The 27,843-nt window shown below is 38.3% G+C and overlaps 1 protein-coding gene across 7 annotated transcripts; it reads right to left on the bottom strand.

Moving 5' to 3' along the window:
- Positions 1-17,379: 17,379 nt before the first annotated feature.
- LOC131146870 (pentatricopeptide repeat-containing protein At3g16610) lies at positions 17,380-25,955 on the bottom strand. Of its 7 annotated transcripts, XM_058096703.1 has the most exons (8): positions 23,346-25,955; positions 22,437-22,557; positions 20,014-20,152; positions 19,864-19,935; positions 19,410-19,673; positions 19,214-19,285; positions 18,120-18,213; positions 17,380-17,918 (listed from the first exon to the last, which is right to left on the bottom strand). In XM_058096703.1, exon 1 carries the CDS (start codon positions 25,835-25,837, stop codon positions 23,438-23,440), a length of 2,400 nt encoding a protein of 799 aa, XP_057952686.1. In that variant the 5' UTR covers positions 25,838-25,955; the 3' UTR covers positions 17,380-17,918; positions 18,120-18,213; positions 19,214-19,285; positions 19,410-19,673; positions 19,864-19,935; positions 20,014-20,152; positions 22,437-22,557; positions 23,346-23,437. The 7 variants fall into 7 exon arrangements, with proteins under 7 accessions (XP_057952686.1, XP_057952683.1, XP_057952684.1 ...); XM_058096700.1 differs by lacking the exon at positions 18,120-18,213 and having other exon boundaries at positions 17,380-17,922; positions 22,787-25,955; XM_058096701.1 differs by lacking the exon at positions 18,120-18,213 and having other exon boundaries at positions 22,787-25,955.
- Between the last annotated feature and the right edge of the window lie 1,888 nt (positions 25,956-27,843).

Here is a 27,843-nt window from a genome sequence, read left to right as displayed (position 1 = left end):
GGCTCTATATCCGAGGGCGTGTATTTTACCACCTGCCATGTGGGCAAGAGTGTCCGGCTCTATATCCGAGGGCGTGAGCCCATTCCAGTAGATCAGGCCGAAAGGTGTAGATCCACCAATATGCGCCAGTATGATGCCATGGGAGTCGGGGACTAGCCATGTGCCGGTGGCGCCGTGTTCGCGGGTTGGCTATGGGCCAACGCTGTATGTTGCAGGCCGACTTCAGACTGAAGGGTGTGACGACACCGAGATTGCTGATCTTGTGTATGTGAATGTGTATGGGTGCGTGTATGCACTGTGGAAACTAGTACTGGAATGCATTTAACTGCGTGTATGTTGCATCATGATAACACTCAAATGCCACACACCAATATAACTTGTGTTCTTCCTTACTGAGAGGTGTCTCATCCCTGCTGTGCGTACATTTTTACAGGTCCTTCGAGTAACCGGAACTAGGGTCCTAGTGTAGGGAGCATAGTGGCCGGTGTACTGCGTTTAGCGCGTGGGTAAGTGCTAGGACTGTATTCTTGATGGGTTGCCATTTTGAGATGTATTTGGGCACCCGTTTGTACGTTTTTGATATAACTGTGTTCCACTCTTGTATAGACTCTGGTATGGTGTTGTATATGTTGTAATAGAATGACCTTCTTCCGCTACTTATATGATTGTGATTGGATGTGTTTAGGGTGCCTGGGAACCGCACGAGGTCAGACCCTCATCCATTGTACTGTATCTATGGATGTCTTATCAGGTACAGGGACAGGCTAGGTTACATTCTCACCCCCGGGTCCTATTTCCGTGTTCGGGGCGTGACAGCTTGGTATCGGAGCTAACCAGGTTACTTGATCTTGTAGACTTGGTTAGGTTTAGTTGTGAGTACATACCAGAGTATAGGATGTGGATATGGGTAGATTTGGCTGAGGGTTGTTCGGCTTCTAGATAGGGATTTGTCGATGGTATTCCATGTTTTTCCTAGGGTGACAATTCCAGTAAAAGCAGGGTAGATCATTGATGACTTTCGTATTGGTGTGATAGGACAGACCTAGACTTGGCAGGGAGTAGTTAACACGATTAGTTGACGAGGCAGGTGTTACGGGAGATTGGGCAAAGTGTGAGGAGACGCGAGTGCTCTCCTACTACTGCGGGGTGTACCATTGAGAGGTTCACACGCATGCATCCTTCGACGTTCTCTGGAGGACCTGACCCGACAATAGCAAAGGATTGGGTGGAGAAGACTAAGAGGATCTTGGAGGTCCTCCACTACATGGATAGGTAGTGAGTTCTTTATGTCACCTTCTAGCTGTCTGGGGAGGCGGGTTGATGGTGGACTGCGGTGAATCTGCTGGAGAAGCAGGGGGTGGTCCTGAGGAGATGACGTGGAGCCGTTTCAAGGAGGTGTTCTTTGATAGATACTTCCTGGCTTTCGTACGTTATGTGAAGGCAGATGAGTTTTCTACGCTGACTCAAGGGAGTTTGACACTGCAGGGGTATGCGGCTCGATACATAGAGTTGTCCCGCTTTGCACCACATATGATCTCAAGTGAGTATGAGAAGACTCAGAGGTTTGAGAAGGGTTTGAGGAAGGATATCAGCAAACTGGTGAGTATGCTTCAGATCCGCGAGTTCTTGGTGTTGGTGGATAAAGCCACGGTGATTGAGACTAGTCTCCGAGAGGACGAGGTGGATCGGGAATCGAGGAAGAGGACAGTACCTTCTGGTTCTCAGACAGAATCTCATCAGGGATCGTGGAAGAAAAGGAGCCAGGGCTCGACTTATCGTCACAATACCAAGCTCCAGGATTCTTAGATGAGCCAGACTAGTGGTCGTTGTACCAGATGCCACAGGTGGCACGAGGGTGAGTGCTAGCCATTTGGGGGTAACTGCTACAACTATGGCCGGTCAGGCCACATGTCTCGTGATTGTCGTGCATCGAAGCGAGATGTTCCTGCATTCAGTGGGGACCGAGGGAACAATAAGATACCTCGGGGAACCGCTCAGACGAATACAGCTCCGGCCAGAGTATACTCTCTTACTCTAGCAGACGCTAAGCATGCAGGTAACGTGGTGAGAGGTACCTTGTTATTGCTTTTGAATAAATCTTCTGTTTTGTTTGATTCGAGTGCAACCCATTCCTTTGTATTTGTGAATTTCGTGGGATGGTGTGGGGTTGAGACTCAAGACATGAATAAGGTGTTATCTGTTACTACGCCAGCTAGGAGTGTATCCTTCTGTAGGAAGATGTTGGATGACTGCTCAGTGGCAATTCAAGGGAAGCTACTACCGGTGAATCTTGTGGTATATGACATGTCGGGGTTCGATATCATTCTAGGGATGGATTGGTTGTTCTCCAGTTATGTCGTGATCAACTGTCGTAGAAAGGTGGTATTTTACAGACCTCCTGGGGAGCAGGAGTACGAATTTGTGGGATTGTGTGTGCGTCCAGCGCCAAAGATTCTATTGGCACTACATGCGAGGAGGTTACTCTTGGACGGATGTCAAAGGTACCTAGCATGTATGAAGGAACTGCCACGGGATGAGTTGATACTCGAGGGCATTCGGGTAGTCAGCAAATTCTCAAATGTGTTTCCAGATGATTTACCCGGTTTACCTCTAGATCGTGAGGTGGAGTTTGTGATAAAGTTGCTGCCCGATAAGGCACCGATCTCTAAAGCTCCGTACCGGATGGCTCCAGTAGAACTTCAAGAGTTGAAGGACCAGTTACAGGAATTACTAGATAAGGGATTCATTCGACCTAGTGTTTCGCCTTGGGGAGCTCCAGTATTGTTTGTGAATAAGAAGGACGGGTCGATGCGTATGTGCGTTGATTACCATGAGATTAACAAGATAACTGTGAAAAATTGCTATCCTTTACCGCATATAGATGACCTCTTTAACCAATTGCAGGGCACGCGGGTCTTTTCGAAGATCGATTTGCGGTCAGGATATCATCAGGAGAGGGTTAGAGTGGAGGATGTAGCGAAGACTACTTTCCGAACCAGATATGGCCACTACGAGTTCTTAGTCATACCGTTTGGGTTGACGCATGCTCCGGCGGTGTTCATGGATCTAATGAATAGGGTTTTCCATGAGTACCTAGATCGGTTCGTGGTGGTGTTCATTGATGACATTCTGGTATACTCGAGGAGTACGGAAGAGCATGTGGAACATTTGAGGTTAGTGTTACAGATTCTACGGGAGAAGAAGTTGCATGCTAAATTGAAGAAGTGTGAATTTTGGTTGAATCAGATTGCATTCTCAGGCCATGTGGTTACTAGGGATGGTATGTCAGTTGATCCTAGCAAGATTGAAGTTGTGGTCGATTGGGTAAGGCCGAAGAATGCGCAAGAGATTCAGAGTTTTCTGGGACTGGCGGGTTACTATCGTCGATTCGTAGAGGGCTTCTCTAAACTGTCTGGACCTCTAACACGATTGACCAGAAAGGGAGTGCAGTTTGAGTGGACCAGTGATTGCGAGCAGTGCTTTCAGGAGTTGAAGCACCAACTGGTTACTGCTCCAGTGTTGACCATTCCTTTGGGGGATGGTGGATTTGTGATTTATAGTGACACATCTCTAAAAGGCCTAGGATGTGTGTTCATGCAGTAGGGTAAGGTAGCAGCACATGCTTCTCGGCAATTGAAAGAGTATGAGAAGAATTACCCTACGCATGATCTAGAATTGGCTGCTGTTGTATATGCATTGAAGATCTGGCGACGTTATCTGTACGGGGTGCAGTGTGAGATCTTCACTGACCATAAGAGTCTCAGGTATTTCTTTACACAAAAGGAGTTGAACATGAGGCAGAGGCGGTAGCTAGAGTTGACTAAGGACTACGATTGCATGATCAATTATCACCCGGGGAAGGCTAATGTGGTAGCTGATGCGTTGAGTCGAAAGTCAAGGCCTACGGTTGTATCTGCGGTTGTAACTCAGTGTCACATCAGACAGGATTTGGAAAGCTCATGTATAGAGTTGGTGATTGGTGATCATCAGGTTTATCTTTCTGGTTTGGTGGTCCAATCGGCCTTATTTGAGCGTATAAAAGCCGCGCAGGCTGGTGATGCAGAGTTGGCAGAGGTTATGGAAAAGGTACAGTAGGGACTGGTTACAGAGTTTAACATCTCTGAAGGAGGTGTGTTGAGGTTTGGGACTAGATTGTGTGTTCTAAACGATGATGAGATCAGAAGGATGATTCTAGAGGAGGCGCATTGTTCTATGTATACGGTACATCTTGGTAGTACAAAGATGAATCGGGATTTGCACGAGACCTTTTGGTGGTCGGGTATGAAGAGGCAGATTGCTCAGTTCGTGGAGTAATGTCTGACGTGTTAGTAGGTGAAAGCTAAACATCAGAGGCCGGCAGAGCCGTTGCAGCCTTTCCCTATTCCAGTATGGAAATGAGAGCATATTTCTATGGATTTTGTGACCAATTTGCCACCAGCACTTCACGGACAGAATGCTATTTGGGCGATCAGGGATAGATTGACGAAATCTGCTCATTTCATACTGATGAAAATTGGCTATCCTTTGAGTAGGCTAGTAGATTTGTATGTGCATGAAATTGTGAGAATGCATAGAGTACCGATGTCCATAGTATCGGATCAGGATTTGAGGTTTACTTCTTGATTTTGGATGAGCTTGCAAGAAGCATTGGGGATAAAGCTTACTTTTAGTACCGCGTTCCACCCCCAAACTAATGGACAGTCGGAGAGGACAATATAGATATTGGAAGATATGTTGCGAGCTTGTGTGTTAGACTTCGGTGGTAGCCGGATACATTTTGTGCCACTGGTAGAGTTTGCTTATAACAACAGCTTCCAGTCTAGTATCGGGATGGCACCGTTCGAGGCTTTGTATGGTCTGAGGTGTCAATCTCTTTTATGATGGGACTATGCTGTAGTAGTCGCCAGTTTCTTATTGATAGTTCGTATACGTGTCTTCCGGGTATGACTTTGTGAATGAGAGATGGCAAATTTCAAGGACGAAATTTTTGTAAGGAGGGGAGATTGTAAGAACCCGAACCATGATAAATGGGTTTAAATAAACAAGAGAAGGGAAAATTAGAAATTTGGCACATTTCGTCGACGAAGCCAGAATTCATCGACGAAGCCTTTATTCTTCTCATTGACGAAATTAAGAGACTCGTCGACAAGGAGAAGCCGAGGAGTCTCAAAAAAATTGGTGATCTCAGATTCATCGACGAGGCCACCAATTCATCGACGAAGTCAGTGGAAGATTTGTCAACGAGAACACCATTTCATCGACAAGTTGGGCCGCATCAAAGGGCTATAAATAGAATATTCTTTACTTCCAAGCTAAGAAACTTCAATCCTCTCTCTCTCTCTCTCTCTCTCTCTAGAATTCTCCTTACTCTCTCTCTCTCTCTATATTTCTTCACCGATTATTGCTAGAATCGGGAATTGAAAGTTACCACGAGGATCGTGGAAGGATTCTCTACAATTTCTACGGATTGGAATCTCGTTTCGGAGATTTTCAGGTTTTGGCGAAAAATCGAGGTAAGGCTCGATTTTCATTTCTGATCCGGTAGTTTTGTAGGTAACTATCTTGTGAGTATATTCTGTACTGTGATTTATAGGTTTTGGAACTCGGTTCGCCATTTAGGGGCCTTGGAGTTCGGGATTGTAATTTGGGGAAAAGGTAAGGGGAACTATGTTTATATCGGTTATTTTTGAAATCAGACTCGGTGGAACTATGGTTCACGGTCCTGTATGTGTTTTGGCTACTCATTTGGGGGGATCTAACGGGGAAAACTATGGGTTTTTCATTATTACAGTTTTGGGAAAAGGGGGCGACGGGCTGCATCCCGGGTTTTGTTGAAAATTAAGGGTATATGTTGATTTATACTATGATATTGGGATGGTCGTGCCTTGAGTTGTTTAAACTGTATTTGTTTGGAAAACCATGATTTAGATTACCAATTGGGTGTGGTTTATTTGGTTATATGAGCATGCATGTGTGTGTGATATGTTGAAATGCTAGTAGGCACGCGGTTCTGAAACTGTTCCAGGTACTGAGAGTGTCCGGCTCTATATCCGGGGGTGTTTATTTTACCACCTGCCATGTGGGCAAAAGTGTCTGGCTCTATATCTGAAGGCGTGAGCCTATTCCAGCAGATCATACCGAAGGGTGTGGATTCACCAGTATGCACCAGTATGATGCCATGGGAGTCGGGGACTAGCCATGTGCCGGTGGTGCCGTGTTCACGGGTTTGCTACCGGCCAATGTCGTATGTAGCGGGCCAGCTTCAAGCCGAAGGGTGTGATGACACCGAGATTGCTGATCATGTGTACGTGAATGTATATGGGTGTGTGTATGCACTATGGAAACTAGTACTGGAATGCATTTAACTGCGTGTATGTTGCATCATGATAACACTCAAATGCCACACACCGATATAACCTATGTTCTTCCTTACTGAGAGGTGTCTCACCCCTGTTGTACGTACATTTTTACAGGTCTTTCGAGTAACCGAAACTAGCGTCCTGGTGTAGGGAGTGTAGTGGCCGGTGTACTGCGTTTAGCGCTTGGGTAAGTGCTAGAACTGTATTCTTGATGGGTTGCCATTTTGAGATGTATTTGGGCACCCGTTTGTACGTTTTTGATAAAACTGTGTTCCGCTTTTGTATAGACTCTGGTATGGTACTGTATATGTTGTAATAGAATGACCTTTTTCCGCTGCATATATGATTGTGATTGGATGTGTTTAGGGTGCTTGGGAACCCCACGGGGTCGGACTCTGATCCATTGTACTGTATCTGTGGATGTCTTATCAGGTATAGGGACAGGTTAGGTTACATTCTCACCCCCGGGTCCTATTTCCAGGTTCGGGGCGTGACAGCTATCTATATGGCCTTGTCGACGAGGACGCAATTCGTCAACGAGAATTGTTGAGTCAAGGGTACTATAAATATCCATTTTCATTACTTCTCAGCTAAGAAATCTCATTTCCTCTCTCTATCTCTCTAGAAACTCTTCCTACTGTTCATCTCTCTAGATTTCTTCGTCGTTCATCGCGAGAATCATTAATCCGAAGTTACCACGAGGATCATGGAAAGATTCTCTACAAGTTCTACAGATCGAATTTTTGGGATTTGGCGTAAAATTGAGGTAAGGCTCGATTTTCAATTCTGATCCCATAGTTTTGTAGAGAACAGTGTTGTGAGTATTTTTTGTACTAGGATTTGTAGGTTTTGGAACTCGGTTCGCTGTTTAGGAACCTTGGAGTTCGGGATTTGTTATTTGGGGGAAAGGTAAGGGGAATCTGTTTATGTCGGTTATTTTCAAAATCATACTTGGTAGAACTGTGGTTCACGGTCTTGTGTATGTTTTGGATACTCATTTGGTGGGATCTAACAAAGGAAAACTATGGGTTTTTATGATTACAGTTTTGGGAAAAAGAGATGACGGGCTACATCCCTGGTTTTGTTGAAAACTGAATGTATATGTTGATTTATACTGTGTTATAGGGATGTTTGTGCCTTGACTTGTTTAAAATAGTATGTGTTTGGAAAACTATGATTTTAGATTACCAAATGGGTGTGATTTGTTTGGTTATATGAGCATGCATGTTTATGTAGTGTTTGGTTGAAATGCGAGTAGGAACGGGGTTCCGAATTTGTTCTAGGTACTGAGAATGTCCGGCTCTATATCCGAGAGCGTATGAAATCGCTGGCTATGTTTGGCAAGAGTGTTTGGCTCTATATCCAAGGGCGTGAGCCTTACCAGTTGATCACCGAAGGGTGTGGAACCACCAATTTGCGCGAGTACGATGCCATGGGAGTTTGGGACTAGCCATGTGCCAGTGGCATCGTGTTTCGCGGGTTGGTTATGGGCCAACGCCGTATGTCGCGGGCTAGCTTCGGGCCTAAGGGTGTGACGACACCAGTATTTCTTGATCATGTGTGTGTGCATGTATGCACTGTTGTGAAATTAGTACTGGAACTGCATTTAACTGTATATGTGTTGCGCCATGATAACACTCAAATGCCACACACCGATATAACTTGTATTCTTCCTTACTGAGAGGTGTCTCACCCCTATTGTATATATATATTTTTTAGGTCCTTTGAGTAACTGGAACTAGCGTCCTTGTGTTGGGAGCATAGTGGCTGGTGTACTGCAAATAGCACTTGGGTAAGTGCTAGGACTTTTGTTTCACGGATTGCCATTTTGAGATATGTTAGGCACATGGTTGTACGTTGTTTGATGGAGCCTTGACTCTGGTATGGTACCATGTTTGTATAGAAAGATCTTATTTCCGCTGCGTATATTTTGTTGTGTATGGATGTGTATAGGGTGCCTGGGAATCCCACGGGATCGGACCCTCATCCATTGTCCTGTATTTTGGATGGTTTATTGGATACAGGGACATGTTAGATTACATTTTCACCTTTGGATTTCATTTTCGGGTTCGGGTTGTGACGGGTAAGCTAGTGCTAGCTGGAGGTGAAAACATTTATGCTACTAGTGCAGTTGATTACTATAATTGGGTCAACAGTGATGAATTATCGCTGTTAGACATCCAAGACATGGTTGAGGAGTTATGTTGTATCAATAATGTGACATCCCAATTTTCATACCATTTTTTTCTTTTAAAAATAAAATCATCAATAATGATTAAATCATACACATCAAACATCACATCGGCCACATCAACAACTCTGATACCACTCACATGACCCGACCTACATTGGTACCGGGTAAACAGACATTTTATTTATATTAACCTAACAGCGGAAGACATGATGTACATACCATCCAGAATACAATTACCCAAAGTACTAAATCATCCATATCTATATATATGTTTAATAAATTTCCCCAAAAACAAAACATCCTGGGAGAAAAACACATCCTTGGTTCAAAGCACTAACCCTGTATGTAAGGGTACTAGCTCTCCACTATCCCGGAGCTCTATCATCTACTTTGTCACAGCTTCGTGAAATATTTAGATATTTTGGTGAGACACATCTTAGTAAGACGGAATAAATTATTTACAGTGTGTGGCAATATGAATTTCATAATATCATAATATACTCTTTTAAATTATCATAGTATCTGAGAAAATAACTAATATACGCTCATAATCATATAGATATAAAACACAAGTTTTCATAAGCTTTTAATTCCATTTTCAAAATTATTCACACGCAACCCAAGTTTACTAGCGAAGTTCCCAAGATTAGGGAAGATTACCCGCCCATACAAGTAGCTTCCCTCTACCCTAATACATTATGCAGTCAGGTATGGCTACATCTGATACCTATTAGGGTACTCACCTTACTCAGTAAGCCCTCATGCGGAGAATTTTACTTCGCTTAATTATTTAAGTTATTAAATTCACACTCTTTTATTTTCCATTTTCCATTTCACCATCCAGCACATGAGTATCATTGGTATTCAGTACCAACATCGCGTCTATAACTCATGGCTACCTTGAGGATCTCTTTCCACGTCATACTTCCCCCCATGAATAGAGTTGTGTAGCCCAAAGGCTGGATCTAACCGAGGTTGGCCTACCCGGTTAGATCAAATTAGAAATCCATCCATGCGTCTGTAGTTTAATTGGCTGGCCTGTAGCCTTGATCCAGACTCAGGGGGCACAACAACTCTACTAAACGGCTCAGTCGACTGCCCACACCATACTCTCCACGAGACCATGTGGTTGCACTAACACCCCATTAGCAACGATACCGTACTCAATATCACAACCCATCATTAGGATTTTCATAAATGTCCGTCAAGGTTATAATTATCTCATACCCGCAATCATTATGCGGTATTGGCATTTCATCATTTAAATTTCAATGATTCCATTGCAACTTTCGCACTTTACAATGTTCACATTTCCCAGTATTTAATGATCCCATTGCAGCTTTCGCACTTTGCAATGTTCACATTTCAATTTCCACATTTCAATATTTATATTGCAAAATTTACATTGCAATATTCCTATTTTTAATATTCACATTTCAAAATTCATTTCATAATAATACATACATATATATATATATATATATATATATATATATATATATATATATCTCATTTCACATTATTCAACATTTCCCAGTAAAACATTTCTATACTGCATATTTTATCATTTTTCAGAAAATACTCTTCAATATATATATATCCTCGTTTCAATGTTTCTCAATAAAACAATTCTCATGCCAGTATATTTTAATTTATCTCAATAAAAATATTCTCATCATTTTCTATGCACATTTCATCATCTCATGATAGTATATATCATGTTTCACGTGTTTCAATATTTCTCAATGAAACATATCTTCATTTCATAATCATTTTCTTATAAACATATCAAATATAAGTCATAGGCCATACAACTTTATCTGATATTCATATCATAATAATTTCAAGTAAAATATCATATACTCATTTTCACTTATTAAACAAATCAGTAGTTCTCAAAATAACTGTAATAATTTATTCCCCTTACCTAGTTTCCTGAACTATGCCTGCAAGGATCCCGAAATCATACCCGCGGTGCTTTCCTGAATCCTGAATTTAATAAACTTGGTTTAATCCCAAAATGCCCAATATTTTAACATTTCCAAATCTCAAATAATTAAATAAAAATTAATCTCTAAATAACCCCCTTATCCTAATTTTGGGGTTATGCCTACGATGACCTCACGAGAAATCCGCTCCACTAGACTCGTAGAGAATCATCCCTAGATTCTCGTGGTGGTGTCCAATCATCCATTTGACTTAAGATTTAAGAAAAATTGAGGTAAAAGTGAGAATTTATCTTACCCCAGGGGATATGCCTACGTCGCTCCTACAACAAATCCACTCCGACAGAAATGTCGGTGGTGGAGAATGGAGCCCAGTGGTATTTTTTTATTTTTGATCGGCCGAATATTTGCTGAGAAATTGAGGAGAGTGAGAGAGGAGACAAGAAGAGAGTGTGAGAGACGAAGTGGGGGGGGGGGACGCTGCCTCTCCTCTGAATTCCAAATTTCAAGATGCTTCTTCAGAAGCATCCTAATCCCTTCTTTTATATATATAATAATCTTATATTAATATTATATTATATTATATTATATTTATATATTATTACATTATATTATTAAATTAATAATAATTAATTAATTAATATTTATTTTTTATTTTTTTTTAAATCACTTCATCCTCCTATAATAATTATTTTTGGGGTGTTACAAATAACTCAAGACTATTTATTGGGAAATGACATAAAGGGATCTAAATGACAACTTGAAAGTATTAGAACCAGTTAAAAATGTGCTAAGAATGGTTAAAAGGAATCTTCAAGATAAATGCATAGATTTTTATGTGGAAGAAGATGAATGATGATGGACATATTGAAAATGAAGAAAAAAATTACTTCCATGAAAGTGATTGTGATGTCAATGACAATGAAAATTTGTATAAGGTTTATGTCAACCCAGCTTTTAAATGGGTAAAAAAAATCGATGTTAGAAGAAGTGAGTGAAGGAAGGTTTACAGGTGTTGGTGTTGGTGTTATTGTGGATGGTTGTTTTCTTAAGGGCAAACAAGGAGAACTGTTATTTGTAGTTGCTGGTATAGATGTCAATGAATGCCTATTCCATATTGCTTATATAGTTGTTGAAGTTAAGCGCAAAGATAGTTGTGATTAGTTTCTTACGCTTCTAGCAAAGGATTTGGATGTTCAAAATAACCACTCATGGACATTCATGCCAAATATGCAGAAGATTGAATTCTTGCTTTGATTTGGCTACACCTGGTTTCATTTTGCTTCATTACAGTTGTTAGCCTTAGAGGCTACGTAAACTTAATTGTCTTGTTTTGATGATAACAACCCATTAGTGGTTCTAAGTAAGCTTATCTTTACACAATAATTCTTAGTAAGAACAAACACAAATACAAAGATTAAGTAGATTCTTAATAGGTTAGACGTCATCAAAAAGGGGGAGAATGTTAGCCCTGACAGTTACACTATCTCGGTTTATATGTTTTAATGATATTAACCTATTTGTTGTTCCTAGTGTTTTTCATTCTTAAAGATCTTATCTAGTACAGGTACAAAGTGTCGAATACACGGAGGTACCAAATTAGAAGCAAAGATCAGATTGAGTAGACATCAAATAGGAAAGATCGGAAGGACGCTGACTCGGAAGCACCAAAGCACATCCTGAAGTTTTTATTGTGTATAAATCAATTGTAATAAGGGTTGTGTGAGTGAGTGCGTATTGTAACTCTTGCGGTGTGTGTCTTGCATGATTTTTGAGTAAAATTTGAGCCATTGCATAAGCATACTAGGACACATGAACATATAGGATCTGCACAAAAGTAACAAACTCATAATTCATAATTTTCTAAGTTAAAACAAGAGTTGTCAAATGAATCCTAAAACTCAAATATGTTTTCAAAGGGACAAGTTTTTAACATCCTAGTTTTAAGAATATTTTTATACTTAGTCCTGATTGTGTTAAAACAAGTTTTATGTCCTAAAGGTTCAAAGAAAGTCAAGTATATTTATAAAAGGACATACTGAGCATATAAGATATCAAAATAGGTTTTCAAACGTGTTTTATTAATTAACATATCTTATATTCAAAAGGAAACTCTTTTGGACAAGTTTTAATTTTCATTAGACTTAATATATTTTATATACTTTTTTCCAAGAATGTTTTGTGTCATTAAAATGCTTTTTGATAAGGAAAAACAAAACAATCGTCACTACCATAGTGCAGCATTGAGTCTTGAATACCTTTTGGTATTTTAGGCATAACCTTTGATAGAAAAGTTTAAATGGGACGATCTTGGTGTCCCTGGAAAGTTAAGATAAAATTCCACAACTTTCATGTTGATGACATTTTCTAATTCAGGGACCTCATCGACAAACATAGGGCATTCGTCGACGAGGTGCAGTATATGTCTACTCAACAAATGCAGGGGCCTAGTTGACGAGTCCAACGGGCAGAATGACACTAACGGGTGGAAAATAGCTAGTTTACTAAATAAAATATCTTTTATTCCCCCCAACAGCTAGTTAACGGCTCCTAAGACTCTTGGGCTATAAATACAAGTTATTTGACTTGTATTAACATGGTTTTGAAGGCTTTTGATCATTCTTAGTGAAAAATATCTTTTTACACCAAAACCTAAGCACCTAACACTTTGCATTGTTGTTCTTCATTCACAAGTGCTCATTCTCTCTTGCTCTTTAATTGGTGTTTGATTCATTACTTAAGAGATAGTGTGAGGTTTGCTTTGTATTTAATATTTGCTCATTTGAAAAGCATCATATTATATTTCCATCATCTTCTTGTAAGGTTCTTTGTGGACCATTTGGTGAAGGTTCTTTGTGAACCGAAGAGCCTTTTGGTGAGCGGGTAGGGATTTGTTCCCGAGTTGTAAGGCTTCTCCACCAGTGAAGGAGATCGTATGGTGGAATCCTTGAATTGGTCTCAAGGCGTGGATGTAGGCTTGGTGCCGAACCACGTAAAAATACCGGTGTTGATTTTCTGTCCCTAAACTCTTTATTATTCTTCTTGTGTATGATTTAAATTTCATATATTGTGATATAATTGCTTGCATCTTTTCAAGTGTTTAATTTTGTAGAGAAAGTTTGTAATTCAGCAAAAGAGTCCATTCACCCCCCCCCCCCTCTGGACTATATATTCCCGGGCTGGGACAACCAACAACAGCACTCACTTATTTTTCCTTATGAATGTAAGGGCTTGTGCCAATATTGGAGGAGCGATTTGCAAAAGGTGAACATAGGTTATATGTGCATTATTTATGCTAACTTTATGAAGGAGCATCAAGGTAAGCTTTTGAAGTATTACCTATGATATGCAACAAGGGCTGCCTATGTGGCTTAATTTGAGAAGAGGATAGCTATGGTCAAGGAAGTTTCCTCTGTAGCTCATGAGTGATTATGCAATAAACTGGCACAACGGTGGTCTAAATCTCACCTATTAACACTACCTAAGTGCGATATGCTTTTAAACAACATCTTGATTATTAAGGCTATGGAGAAAAGTATTCTCACAATGATGAAGGAAATTACATGCAAGTTAATATGTAGGCGATAGTTGAAGAGAGGTAATGAAGAAACAAGTTGGATCTTTATGTCCAAAAGTGCAAGAGAAGGTCGACAAAGCTAAGGAGGACAACTTGTTATACACCCCATAGTCATCTGGTGGTGCAAAGTTTCAAGTATCTTGCCTAACCAAACAATATGTAGTGGACTTGGAAACCTATGCTTGCTCATGTAAGAAGTTAGACTTCACTGGAATACCATGTGTTCATGTTGTTTCTTGCCTTTTTTTTATAACAATGAAAGGGTTAAAGCTTATGTGAATGCATGCTACACGATTCAGGAAAATCTAAGGATATATTGTCACGTTATTAATCCCGTCAATGGCTCTAACATATGATAGAAAAGTGGGAAGGAACTGGTGCTATCACCAAAGAGGGTTGGGTCCAAATGAGGGAGAAAGCAAAAATTAAGGAGAATAGCTGCTGAAAAGATGGACGAATATACGCCCACCAAAGTAAGTAGAAAAGGTGGTAAAATGAAGTGCTCAATACATGGACAAGAAGGTCACACTAAACCATTCCATGATCATAATTAGAACTTACTAGACAATCTACTAGCTCAAAGGAACGAGCAACTGACTCCACTCAACCAACCCTTGTCATTGTCCACTCAAACAACCAAACAAGGAGATTTTATAATGAGGTGGTTGCTAGATGTATGTATGAAGCACTCTGTTTTTCATTGCTTTCGATTTCATTTCATTTCACTTAACTAAGACTAATTTCACTTGTCACAAGGTAATAACCAAACATTTAGGAAATGCAATTTTATAAGAGGGCAAGCACAAGGTATAGGAAGCAGCAACAAGGCAATAGAGCAACAAGAAGGTGTGGAATGCAGCAGCAGGGTAATAGAACAAGAAGAATGTGTGGGGATAGCAATTAAGTATAAGGGTAAGCACATGGTGCAGGAGGCAACAGCTAGGTAGAAGTGCAAACACATGGAGTGGAAGATAGCAATAAGAAATCTATGATTTATTAATATATATAGTTCCCTATCATAGAATGTGTAATGATGTGGATAGCACACGTTTTTCCTTCTTTTTTTTATTAACCCCCACTTGGAGAATAGCGATTATAGGGAATTTTTTTGTATTATGTTTTTTTTCTCTATTAATCCTCCTTTGGAGAATAATTATTATTGTCCACACAACAAGTTAATAAAAATGTTGCATTAACTTGCTATATTAGGGCTACAACATGCCATTACACAAACCGGCTAGAAGCTAATGTTGGCCTAGTTAGGCTTACAAACTCTTGGTTTTGATGATAACAAAGTAAAGTTATTTAATGAATTTTCAAGTGATACAATTACAGGCAAAGATGATTTGCTCAAATTTCACATGAAAGCTTACAAGGATAAAGGAACAAGGAAAGTCTGATGTGAATACCAAAGATCCATAATGAAAGCTCATAGAAGTCTGAGAGATTGAAGAGCAGCATTGAAAGGACTCGAAGCGAAGAAGTGTCAAATCAGTTTAGGACAAAGTCTTTGTAAGTACTTCAAGTTGGTTCAAATATGAATTTTCATTTTGAAGCTCATTAGGCAAAGACACTTAGAAATATGAAGTTTTAAAATCTTGGAACATATTTTTCAAAAGTTAAAACAAGTTAAAATTCCTATGTTAATTAAACAAAAGAGAGAGAAATCAAAAATTGAGTTATAGCCAACTGACAGATGACTGTCTGTCACAAGACAGACGACTGGCATATTTTTGTAAGATTGTAAACACAAGTCAGAAGCCTGATAGATGACTGTCAAGCAATTGACAGACGACTGCCAGAAACAAGTGAGTCATCTGTGTGTATTCTGTCAGACGACTGTCACCCTACTGAGTTGTTTTAAAACTGAATTATTCTAGTGACAGACGACTGCCACCTTTCTATCTGAAAAAAAAAAAAATATGAACGTTATACATGGACAAACGACTACCAGTGACTTCACAGTCTTCTGGCTCGCGAAAATTTTAAAAATTCTCAATAGGCATATTTTTTGAATTTAAATTATTTGAAGCCCAAATTAATTTACAACTTGGACCCTACTCCAAGTAAACTTGGGAAACAAGTAAGAAGTCTTTCTTCATCTATAAATACCCTCAAGGTTCATCAATTCACACACCAAGAAATCAATTCAGCTCTCATACTCTCTTAAAGCTTACTGAAATTGTGAAAGCTCTCTATTGTTCTCATCATTCACAAAAATCTCTGAAGTCTTACTGAGTTTCTCACTGAGTTTGTGCAACAATTGTTGATTCTCTCATTCATTGAAAGATACTTACGGTGATAAATTTCTAGAGCTTCATTCTGAAATTCATATTCTGAATTTACTGAAATACATAGTTTTTTTAATTGTACTAATCAGCTCTTTGAGGAAGAAGTTCTTGTATGCCTTGTTTTGTATCTTTGTAACAAATTGATTGACGGTTCAAGTGCTGAATCGTTGGACCAAACAAGGGGATATTGTTTGGAGAAGGCAGGTTCTAGCCTTACCCAAGGAGTGTTGTAACTGGTATTGTTCCGCCTGGTAAAGGAACGGTAATAGTGAATCCTTTGGTGGTTTTGCTAAGAGCGAGGACGTAGGCTGTGTTGAAGTCGAACCTCGTAAAAACTCTGTATTCTTCTTTCTCTTCCCTACTCTTTATTTTTCAGCAAAAGATATGATCTGTGTGATTGCTTTAAAATTCAATTCTAAGTGTTCAGTTGTTAAATAGATCGGAAGGTAATTTGTTTTGGATTGATCAGCATTGATTGCAAAAACCGAAAGGGATTATGTTGGTTGATCATCTTTGACTTGTTAATCTGAAAGTTTATTTAAAAGCTAAACATTAGTAAGAAGAATAATTATGATATATGGCTTACAACAAATTTAGAAAATTTTCATATTGATACAGGACTATTATTATAAGGATTGAGTGATTGGTTATATTGTTTTGATTGTGATAAATTTTGTGATTGTGTTTTAAGTGTTGGTTATTGTTATAAATCAAAAGAACTAAGACAAAGGGAAATAAAATTTTTAAATCACAAGTCAACCCTCTTGGGAAGCTCCAAATTTTAGTTAACTTGGTTTTCCTTTTTTTTTTTTCACAAAACCTGTTGTAAGTGAACTTACATATCATTGCCAACTTAATTGCCAACTTAGGTACATAAACATAGCTATATCATTGCCAACTTGCACAAAAATATAATCTTCATTTTACAAAACCTGTTGTAAGTGAACTTACATATCATTGCCAACTTACACAAACATGGCTATATCATTTCCAATTGCACAAAAATATAATCTTCATTGTCAACTTAACTTGTTTTTTTTTTTCAAAAAACAAAAATGGTCATATCATTGCTTCCAAAAAATGTCATTACATTATACCTGTACAATAACTGAAAAGAAAAAAAAAAACCACCATTACATTGCATTATGCTTCCACTACCGAATTACATGCCATTACATTACACCTCTACAACAACAAAAACCACCCACCATTACATTATTGCGTTATACTCCACAACTACCAAATTTCAATGGTCATATTACATCTCATTTAAGTCACAAGTTTGGTGACCATGGTTGTCTTTAAACCTTCATTTGATAAATGAGATAAAACACTTGGAACATGGCCTATTCAAGAAAACATAAAAGAATTCCAACTGATGGAAATTTTTTGCATTTTCTTTAACCTCCCATTCTCGATGATAACATTACCTTGAAAACTAGGCCAATGACATGGGCTATTCCAGGTCCAATGGTTGTCCAAACGCACACCAACGATGCACATTCATATATAAAGATCTTCGCCAAATATCAAGGAGCATTTTGTAAACATCTGTCTTAAAATAAAACAAGTTTTGCATGCATAAAATCCATCAGTCTCAATGAAAAAATAAGCATGAAGGGATCATAAATTAAAGCAAAAATAAATAAGTGATTCTCAAAATCAGAGAAACAAGGATAGGCAAGCATACTGATGTGCATGTGTGTATTTGGAAATGTGATTTAGCTCATTTTTTTTCCCACATGATAGTACCTCCAAGATGGCTCTGATACCAAATGTAAACGATCCTGAATCCAACTCCGGTGAGGTATTGTTTGCTTTGGCCCACTGGTCACACAAGTTTGTCCTATAAAAGGTGCCTAACTTAGTTGGAACCCAAACCCTCCTTATAAGCCCAAAAACTCCCTAGTAGACATCCGACATGAGACCGTGACACTTTGGGTTCAAAGACAGCAATGCAATAGCAACAAGTAGAATTTTAAACTCATTGACCAAGTGATCTGTGATCATCTATTAAAATCCATATAGCACTTCCACAGTCACCACTAAAGTCAGAAAAATTAAGGCCTAGTAGCATAAAAGCATTCAAGAAAGAAAAATTCTCTGAATACACCACGGAATAATGAATCTATGACTTAAACATAATTATAAACTAAAGAAAATAACTTCATGGATAAACCAAAATCTAAGAAGATAACCATGTATTTGTAAAAGCAATCCCAAGCAACAAAAAGTAAGCACAGTGTAAAATTTAGTAAAAGAAAATAGCATTTTCTGATACGCAGCATCGCTTTTTCTGGTCTTATGTTTGAAAAACTGTACAGTTTGCATAACATTAGATAACTACTGTATACCTTCCCTTTTACTATCTACCCTAGTTTTACTGGAAATCAAGATATCCATCCTATAATCAAACATAAAGGTTCCATAGCAAATGTCAGCATCACACTGGAAACACAGATTGCATATACAGATATACTTAATGGATCATGTGATTCATGACCCTCAAATAAGCATGCAGATGCTTCTCTGATCCTCCCCCTCCCCCCTCCCCCCCCCCCCAAAATCAACCAAAACACTGACCCTGCTCTTGTAGGAAGATATCATTAAGTAATATAGGGAACAGCTAAACCATCTGCTACTTAGAAGAATTGAATATAGCTATAGTACCTATGGATAGAAGACAACATAAATTGCAGATAATACTAGATAACAGACAAGTAGCATAAATCAACTAGAATAATAACATTGCAAGTATTAATATTTTGTATTAAAGAGGTTGCCTCTTCTTTCTTCATTCATTTTTGTGTTGAAGGAGGGAAGAGAAGAGGGTGGGGGGAATATACCTTATTCATCATGTTCCACTGACCGACTTGAGGTAGGCAATCCTTTTCTCTACCTGTATCATGATATTTAAGCTGATCGACAGAAGCAATTTCCAAGATTGTGAGCCATATGAGCCATTTAAACTACAACAATTGGGGTTCTGAAGGATTATAAAATAATTCTTCCAGAAAAAACGGAAATAAATTAATTAATTACCTTTGAGGCAGGGAGAATGCAAGCTTCAACTGAAGACAACCTCTCACTAATTCTGATTCCAAATTCTTTTGCATATGGATCATCTTGGTAAGCATTATGATGAACAGTCTAATTCACTAGGGCAATTGAATGATCTTAGAGCCAAACTCAACGTGTTGAGCACAAGCTACTTCACCCTAGTTGGGTGTTGAGGGGTTTCTAAGGTCAGATATTTCCAGGCTCTCCACCCCCACCTGTGGGGGGGCCAACCCAAAAACTTTCACGCTGTCAAAGCAACAGGAAAGTAAAATAAACAAACTTAGAAAAAATCCAGTGTGCCAAGCAGGAGCATAACAAACATTTAACCTGCCTAGTTAAGACAAAGCCATGAAAAACAGGCAAATATTAGAAATTTTTCATAAAACCAAAGCTGAAGAATATCTAGTTCCCTCTCTTGAGGGCTTTAATATGTCACCTTCAGCAAAGCAGTATTCTGCTTCTCATTTAACCTCTTTGAATACTTCTGACCCTCTACAATCTTGCATACCTGAATTCAGTCACAACAAAATTAGCATGCATAACAATATTCAATACAAGGGAGTGGAGATGACGATCATGTATAGACCTCCATTGGCAAATAATTAGGTCTCTGCTGATTTCCCACTTGAAGACAGGGCCACTGAGTGTGTAGAATAACAAAACCGTATGTCTCATGGAAATACTCAACAACAGATTTCATTGTTCCTCTTTCATCAACTGGAAAACTAAATATAAGCAATACAAGCATTAAACCATGTCAGAGACAACCCAAACAAAGCACCTTAAGATAATGCATAAACTATGTTCAACAGAGGCTTACGTCAGCTCTCTAGTTGCCTGTGCAGTTAGACTAGAAATTCGATATTTTCTGCGCATGTTACCACGATGTGCAACTTCAAAGATATCTCCTAAACATATTACTAGCAAGATCTGACTGTAACATAGCTAAACTGATGTTCCATTTTTAAAATCCCTTCAAAAAATGTGTAGTTCATCAAATTCAATGGAAACGAAAGTAGAGTTTTACCAACGCAGTTCAATGACGAAAAAAATTATATGCAAGTTAATATGTAGGCTATAGTTGAGGAGATATAATGAAGAAACGAGTTGGGTCTTTATGTCCAAAAGTGCAAAAGAAGGTCGACAAAGCTAAGGAGGACAACTTGTCATACACCCCACAGTCATCTGGTGGTCTGAAGTTTCAAGTATTTTGTCTAACCAATTAATATGTAGTGGACTTGGAAACCTATGCTTGCTCATGTAAGAAGTAGACCTCACTGGAATACCATGTGTTTATGTTGTTACTTGCCTTTTTTATAACAATGAAAGGGTTAAAGCTTAAGTGAATGCATGCTACACAGTTCAGGTAAATCTGAGGATATATTGTCACATTATTAATCCCCTCAATGGCTCTAACATATTATAGAGAAAAGTGGGAAGGAATTGGTGTTATCACCAAAAAGGGTTGGGTCCAAACAAGGGAGAAGGCAGAAATTAAGGAGAAGAGATGCTGAAGAGATAGAGGAATCTAAGCCCACCAAAATGAGTAGGAAAGGTGGTAAAATGAAGTGCTCAATACATGGGCAAAAAGGCCACAACAAATGATTCCATGATCATAATTTAGGACTTACTAGACAACCTACCAGCTAAAAGGAACGAACAACTAACTCCGCTCAACCAACCCCTAACAATGTTCACTAAACCAACCTCATCTTGTCCACTCAAACAACCCAACGAGGAGATTTTATAATAAGGTGGTTGCTAGATGCATGTATGAAGCACTCTACTTTTTATTGCTTTTGATTTCATTTCATTTCTCTTGACTAAGACTAATATGACTTGGTGTTACAAGGTAATAAACAAACATTTGGGAAATGCAATTTTATAAAGGGGGCAAGCACAAGGTATAGGAGGCAGCAACAAGGCAATAGGGCAACAAGAAGGTGTGAAAAGCAACAGCAGGGTTACTAGAGCAACAAGAATGTGTGGAGATAGCAGTAACATAGAAGGGCAAGCACATGGTGTAGGTGGCAACAGCTAGGTAGAAGCGCAAACACATGGAGTAGGAGGTAGCAATAAGAAATCTATGATTTATTAAAAATATATATATATAGTTCTCTATAATGGAATGTGTATTGATGTGGATAGCATATATTTTTCCTTTTTTTTTTATTAACCCCCACTTGGAGAACAGCGATTATAGGAATTTTTTTTGTATATGTTTTTTTTTTTTTTTCTATCAATCCCCCTTTGGAGAATAATTATTATTGTCTACACAACAAGTTAACGAAAATGTTGCATAAACTTGCTATATTAGGGCTACAACATGCCATTACACAAAAATGCTTCTTACACAAACCTGCTAGAAGTTAACTTGGTTTTTTTTTTCACAAAACCAAGTGAACTTACATATCATTGCCAACTTAATTGCCAACTTAGGTACACATAGCTATATCATTGCCAACTTGCACAAAAATATTATCTTCATTTTACCAAACCCGTTGTAAGTGAACTTACATATCATTGCCAACTTACATAGACAAACATGGCCATATCATTGCCACTTGCACCAAAATATTATCTTCATTGTCAACTTAACTTTGTGTTTTTCAAAAAACAAAAATGGTCATATCATTTCTTCCAAAAATTGTCATTACATAATACCTATACAATAACAACTAAGAAAAAAAACACCACCATTACATTGCATTATGCTTCCACTACCAAATTCCCATGGCCATATCACTACATGCCATTACATTACACCTCTACAACAACAAAAACCACCCACCATTACAATGCATTATATTCCACAACTACCAAATTCCAATGGTCATATTACATCTCACTTAAGTTACAAGTTTGGTGACAATGGTTGTCTTTAAACCTTCATTTGATGAATGAGATAAAACACTTGAACATGGCCTATTCAAGAAAACATAAAAGAATTTCAACTAATGGAAAATTTTTGCATTTTCTTTAAGCTCCCATTCTCGATGATAACATTACCTTGAATACTAGGCCAATGACATGGGCTATTCCAGGTCCAATGGTTGTCCGAACACACACCAACGATGCACGTTCATATATAAAGATCTTCGCCAAATATCAAGGAGCATTTTGTATACATCTGTCTTAAAATAAAATTTGGATATACAAGCAATCAGATCTTATAGCAAAATAGAACAAGTTTTGCATGTATAAAATCCATCAGTCTCAATGAAAAAATAAGCATTCATAAATTAAAGCAAAACAAAATAAGTGATTCTCAAAATCAGAGAAACAAGGATAGGCATGCATACTGATGTGTATGTGAGTGTTTGGAAATGTGATTTAGCTCAATTCTAAACAGAGTATACCTCAAGTATAGGGCTTTTGCAATCTACCAAGTAGTGTCAAGGGCAAAAGCAAATAGGGTCATTTTTCATCAAAACAGAATCATAAAATCCTTGTTCTTTCAAGCTGTAACAGGGAATACTTGGTTGCAATTCTGCATTTATCAAGAAAATTCTTCCAGAACACCATTTCTTTCCGAACCCATTCAACTCATATAAATGACATGTCCTTGAAGTCACATTAGGGCTCTTGGTGTGACAGATTCCATGAAAATAATAGACATAGTTACATTATACCTATATATATCCTCTCAGAATTATCATTATTCATCATGAAAGGTATAAACTACAAATTATCATACTATAATCATCTTTGAGGATTAGACTTTCAAGTGGGCAATCTTATAGTCAAAAGAAAAAATTATGGCCTCTTGTGGCATGTGTTAAACACTTGAGTATATGTCTAGTCTGGTCAATCAGACAAGTTGTTCAGGCTTATGCTGCAAAAACAAAACTCTGGACCTTCTGCGACTTGAACCTGCAAATCAAATGCCTCATCATAACAAATAATGCATAGAATTACCTGGCTCAAAGCAGCAGCCAAGCAGCCAGCAGGACAAAGAAAGGCTGCCCCAAGTCACTCCTAAAAGCGTTAGTAGGTCTTTGTATATAACCTCACCAGAAATCTCCACAGTTGCAAATTCCATCTTTAAAATGATGAAATCGATTTGCGTCTCTTACAGTTATCTCCCTCCTTGTAATGACAGTGATATATTTTATGGCAGCATGGCAGTCACCACAGATCCTCAAATTCTTGGTGACAAGAATGGGTTTTCCTGGGTTCAAACAGAGAATTCCAAAGGCAATAGCTAGCTTCTCACTGTGATGAAGGAGAATTCGTTCCTTCTCTTCCTCTTCAACATCTTGGAGAACATAACTAGATCCCGCACGATAACCCAACCTTTTCATCTCCACTAGCAGTTCCTCTAATTTCCTGCTTATCTGTTCTGAGTGTGGGTGGGATTGATCTCCACCAACAAATGCATGCACAACCCCACCTATCTCAACCCAACTGCATCCTGGTCTTTTCCTAAGACCCCAGTCCCTCTGGACAATCCTAACATGTGCTGCATCATCCCATCTCCCCACAGTGCTGTATATATTGGACATAAGAACAAGATTTCCACTACTTTCAGGGCCTAGCATCTTGATCATCTTCAATATTTCTTCTCCTAGCTCAACATTCTTATAAATCCTACACGCAGCAAGCAGGGCACCCCATACACGAACATCAGGCTCAAACGGCATTTTCTGAATGAAGTTGTGGGCCTCCTCCAAATGCCCTGCTCGGCTCAAAAGATCAGTCATGCAAATGTAGTGTTCCATCCTTGGAACAATGTTAAATTCTCTGCTCATAGCACCAAACAAATATTTCCCTTGCGTAACAAGTCCTGAATGGCTGCAAGCAGATAACAGACATATGAATGTCACATCATCTGGTACTAAACCGACAGCACACAAATCATGGAACAGAAAAAGTGCTTCCTCACCAAGCCCATGAATTCCATAACCAAGTATCATAGTGTTCCATGAAACAATATCCCGCTTTGGCATCCTATTGAAAACTTCTCTAGCAATATTTATCTTACCACACTTTGAGTACATGTCAATGACAGCATTACAAATTGAGATTTCTGTTGCAAAGCCATGAACAACAGAGTAACCATGGGCGCAAGACCCAAGTCGTAGAGCAGCTAAATGGGAACAAGCTGGCAGGACTCCCAGCATGGTTGCCAAGTCTGGTTCAAAGCCAGATAACTGCATTTTATGGAAAATAAGCAAAGCCTCCTCCGCATTACCAGTCTGCACGCACCCTGAGATGATAGCACTATAAGAAATGGTATCTTTCACACAAATTTCATCAAAGAACCTAACTGCATCCTCTATAAGCCCACACTTTGCATACATTGAAAGAAGTGTATTACCCACCATTATATCTAAAATAAACCCAGATTTAATTGTGCAACAGTGCAAATTTTTCCCCCTGTTCAGATCCGTTAGCACTGCACAAGCTCGAAGAACAATTCCAATAGTAACTGGACTAGGACTTGTAGCATCCTCAAGCAACATTTGATCGAAGAGTTTCAATGCCTCACTCATGAAATCAGATAGAACATACGCGCCAATCATAGCACTCCAAGTTACCTCATTCTTAAGACACATTGCATTAAAAATTCTCCAAGAATAAGACAGAGACCCGGACTTTGCATACATATCCAAAAGCCCAGTACCAACCACAACATCTTTACTGAACCTCCTCCTTATGCAGTACCCGTGCATTGCCTTGCCCTGGCTCAAAGCTTGGGCTTGGGCAATTGTAGGAAGAATCGCCACAATTGTCGAAGAGTTGGGACTTATTCCAGCTTCCTGCATTTTAACAACCAACCCAATCACGTCATTATAGAGACCATGAAGAGAGAAACCGGCAATCATGGCATTCCATGCAACAACATCTCTGTGAGACATATTATCAAACATTCTTTGCGCGTCAATCAAACTCCCGCATTTCGCATACAAGTCAATCAGAGCAGTACAAACGAAGACATCCGAGTCAAGCCCAAGTCTCGTGGCATGATCGTGTATCTCCTTACCATCCTCCAATGCACGCAAACTGGAGCACGCTTTGAGAACAAAAGGGAACGTGAATTTGGTGGGCGTAAGACCGGATTCGAGCATCAAGTAATACAAATCGATGGCTGCATCAAAAGGGCCATTCCAGGCGTAAGCTCTGATCATCATGTTCCACAAAACAACACTTGGGTTTGGAATTTTGTCGAACACTCGGCGAGCAAATTCGACTTCATTGCGTGAAACATACAAATGGGTGAGCTTGTCCAACACAAATGAGTTGTTCGCGGCGCCGGAGTTGTGGTTCTTGATGAGATGCTGATGGATTATCTTGCCTTTCCTGAGCGATTTGGATTGAATGCAAGCTTCAAGAATCTGAATACAGACATGGGCATCGATTGAGGTTGGCTTGTGGAGGTTGAAATTTAGACGCCCCGCGCGCAGCATCTCTGCTTTCCTTCGTTCTTTTCGCGCCACATTTTCAGCAGCGCAGGCTCCACAGTTTGGGGCCTTGGGCGCAAAGTAACCTCAGCCTGCCCAACTCCATCTCGGCCCATCTCGGCCCACGGACCCCTGCAACAAAGAATAAGGATGACAGAGGGTCATATTTATTTTTAAATAGAATTTTAGTGTAATGCCCGAGTGTAAGGACGGAAAAACTAGAGAATTTCTAATTACCATAAGTATACATCGAGGATCTGCTTTAAATCCTTATCCTTTTACTTTAGTGATGAACCAATTAACTAAGAGTATTTAAAAGGAGGTTCCATGGTGTATGTTGTTTGAAGATGATATTGTATTAATTGACGAAATTAGGGACGAAGTAAAGGTTGAGTTAGAATTATGTAGAGAAACTTTGAAATCTAGACGTTTTAGGATAAGTATAGATAAGACAGAATATATGAAATGTAATTTTAGTAATGATAGGAGGAATGTTAAAGACAAAGTTAAACTTGATGATGAAGAAATAAATAGCACTTATAGATTTCGATACCTTAGATTTATTATGTTAGTTGAAAGAGAAATTGAAAATAATGTAATGTATAAAGTTAAAACAGGTTGGGTAAAATAGAAAAGTGTTTCAAGTGTGCTCTGTAATCGTAAAATACCCTTAATATTGAAAGGGAAGTTTTATAGGACAACGATAAGACCAACTATGCTATATGGATCGGAATGTTGGGCGACGAAAAAACATAATATCTAAAAAGTAAAAGTTGTTGAGATAAGAATGTTTAGATGGATGAGTAATATAACATTAAAAGATAAATTAAGGAATGAAAATATTCGTGATAAGTTAGGTGTAACTCCTATAAAAGATAAGATAAGAGATGAGCGACTCAAATGTTATGGACATTTGCAACGTAGGCCACATAGTGCACTTGTGAGGAATAGTGACTTAGTTAATGAGTAAGGATTTAATATCATTGGCTCTATCAAAAGAAATGGTTCATGATCGCATAAATTATCAAAAAAGATTCATATAGTCAACCCCACCTCATAGGACTAAAACTTGATTTTTTTGTTGTTGTTGTTGTTTTCTTGGCCATTTTTATCTTTATTTTAAAATTAGAATTTTGTTTAGAAAATAATGTACCCCACCTCATGGAACTAAAACTTGATTTTTTTTTTTTTTTTTGTTGTTGTTTTCTTGGTCATTTTTATCTTTATTTTAAAATTAGAATTTTGTTTAGAAAATAATGTTTTAAGTTTTGAAATGTTCTCGTCTTTATTTAGAAATAGATTTGTAAAAAATATATGATTTTTTTTTTTTTTTTTTTTTTGGACGAGTGATGCGTATTCTTTCTAAGCCTTTTTAAGTTTTGAGATAAACCACCATCCTTAAATTAAATAAATCAAATGATGGGATGCATTCAATTATATAAAGTGGTGGAAACCTCAATGCATTGATTATAAAAGGAAGTAAATATGAAAATAACATAAATATACTATAAAACATCATATATACACTTATATGTCACGTCATGTCACATCACTTCGGATGATAGGAAAAAAAATTATGTTAATTTAAAATTTTGTAAATTGCCTTGCACTTGAAAAGGAGTTTTCAAAGGATTTGAAATTTGTGACATATCTAATTTTGAGAACACAAAAAATAAATTTTTTATTTCGAAAAAAAAAAGTTATTTTGCAAAATTAAAAAATAGATTCGAAACTTTAATTATACATAAATACTATATATGGGATCATGTATTTTGAACCTTTGATTTGAATTTGAGTGAATATGGACACAGTTAAACATAATTTTATTTTATATCATATTCAAAATCAACAAAACCTCTTCAAACATAGGGAAAGAAAGTGGTATTCATGAATTATCATCATTTTGATTAATAATCAGAAAGAATCTAAGTTCACCTCAAAGAAATATTTTTGAAAACACTATATCAATTTATAACAAAAGGATTTTATTTGAAATAAATAATAGAAGAAGT

Source organism: Malania oleifera, chromosome 13, assembly GCF_029873635.1.
Source record: "Malania oleifera isolate guangnan ecotype guangnan chromosome 13, ASM2987363v1, whole genome shotgun sequence".
Lineage (NCBI taxonomy): Eukaryota > Viridiplantae > Streptophyta > Magnoliopsida > Santalales > Ximeniaceae > Malania > Malania oleifera.
Note: the sequence above shows the minus strand (reverse complement) of the source record. Positions and strands in the feature narration are given on the sequence as shown.

Bases quoted from the DNA above. Each gene is read 5' to 3' on its own strand.
- LOC131146870 (XM_058096699.1), bottom strand. From the start codon at position 25,837: ATGCTGCGCGCGGGGCGTCTAAATTTCAACCTCCACAAGCCAACCTCA.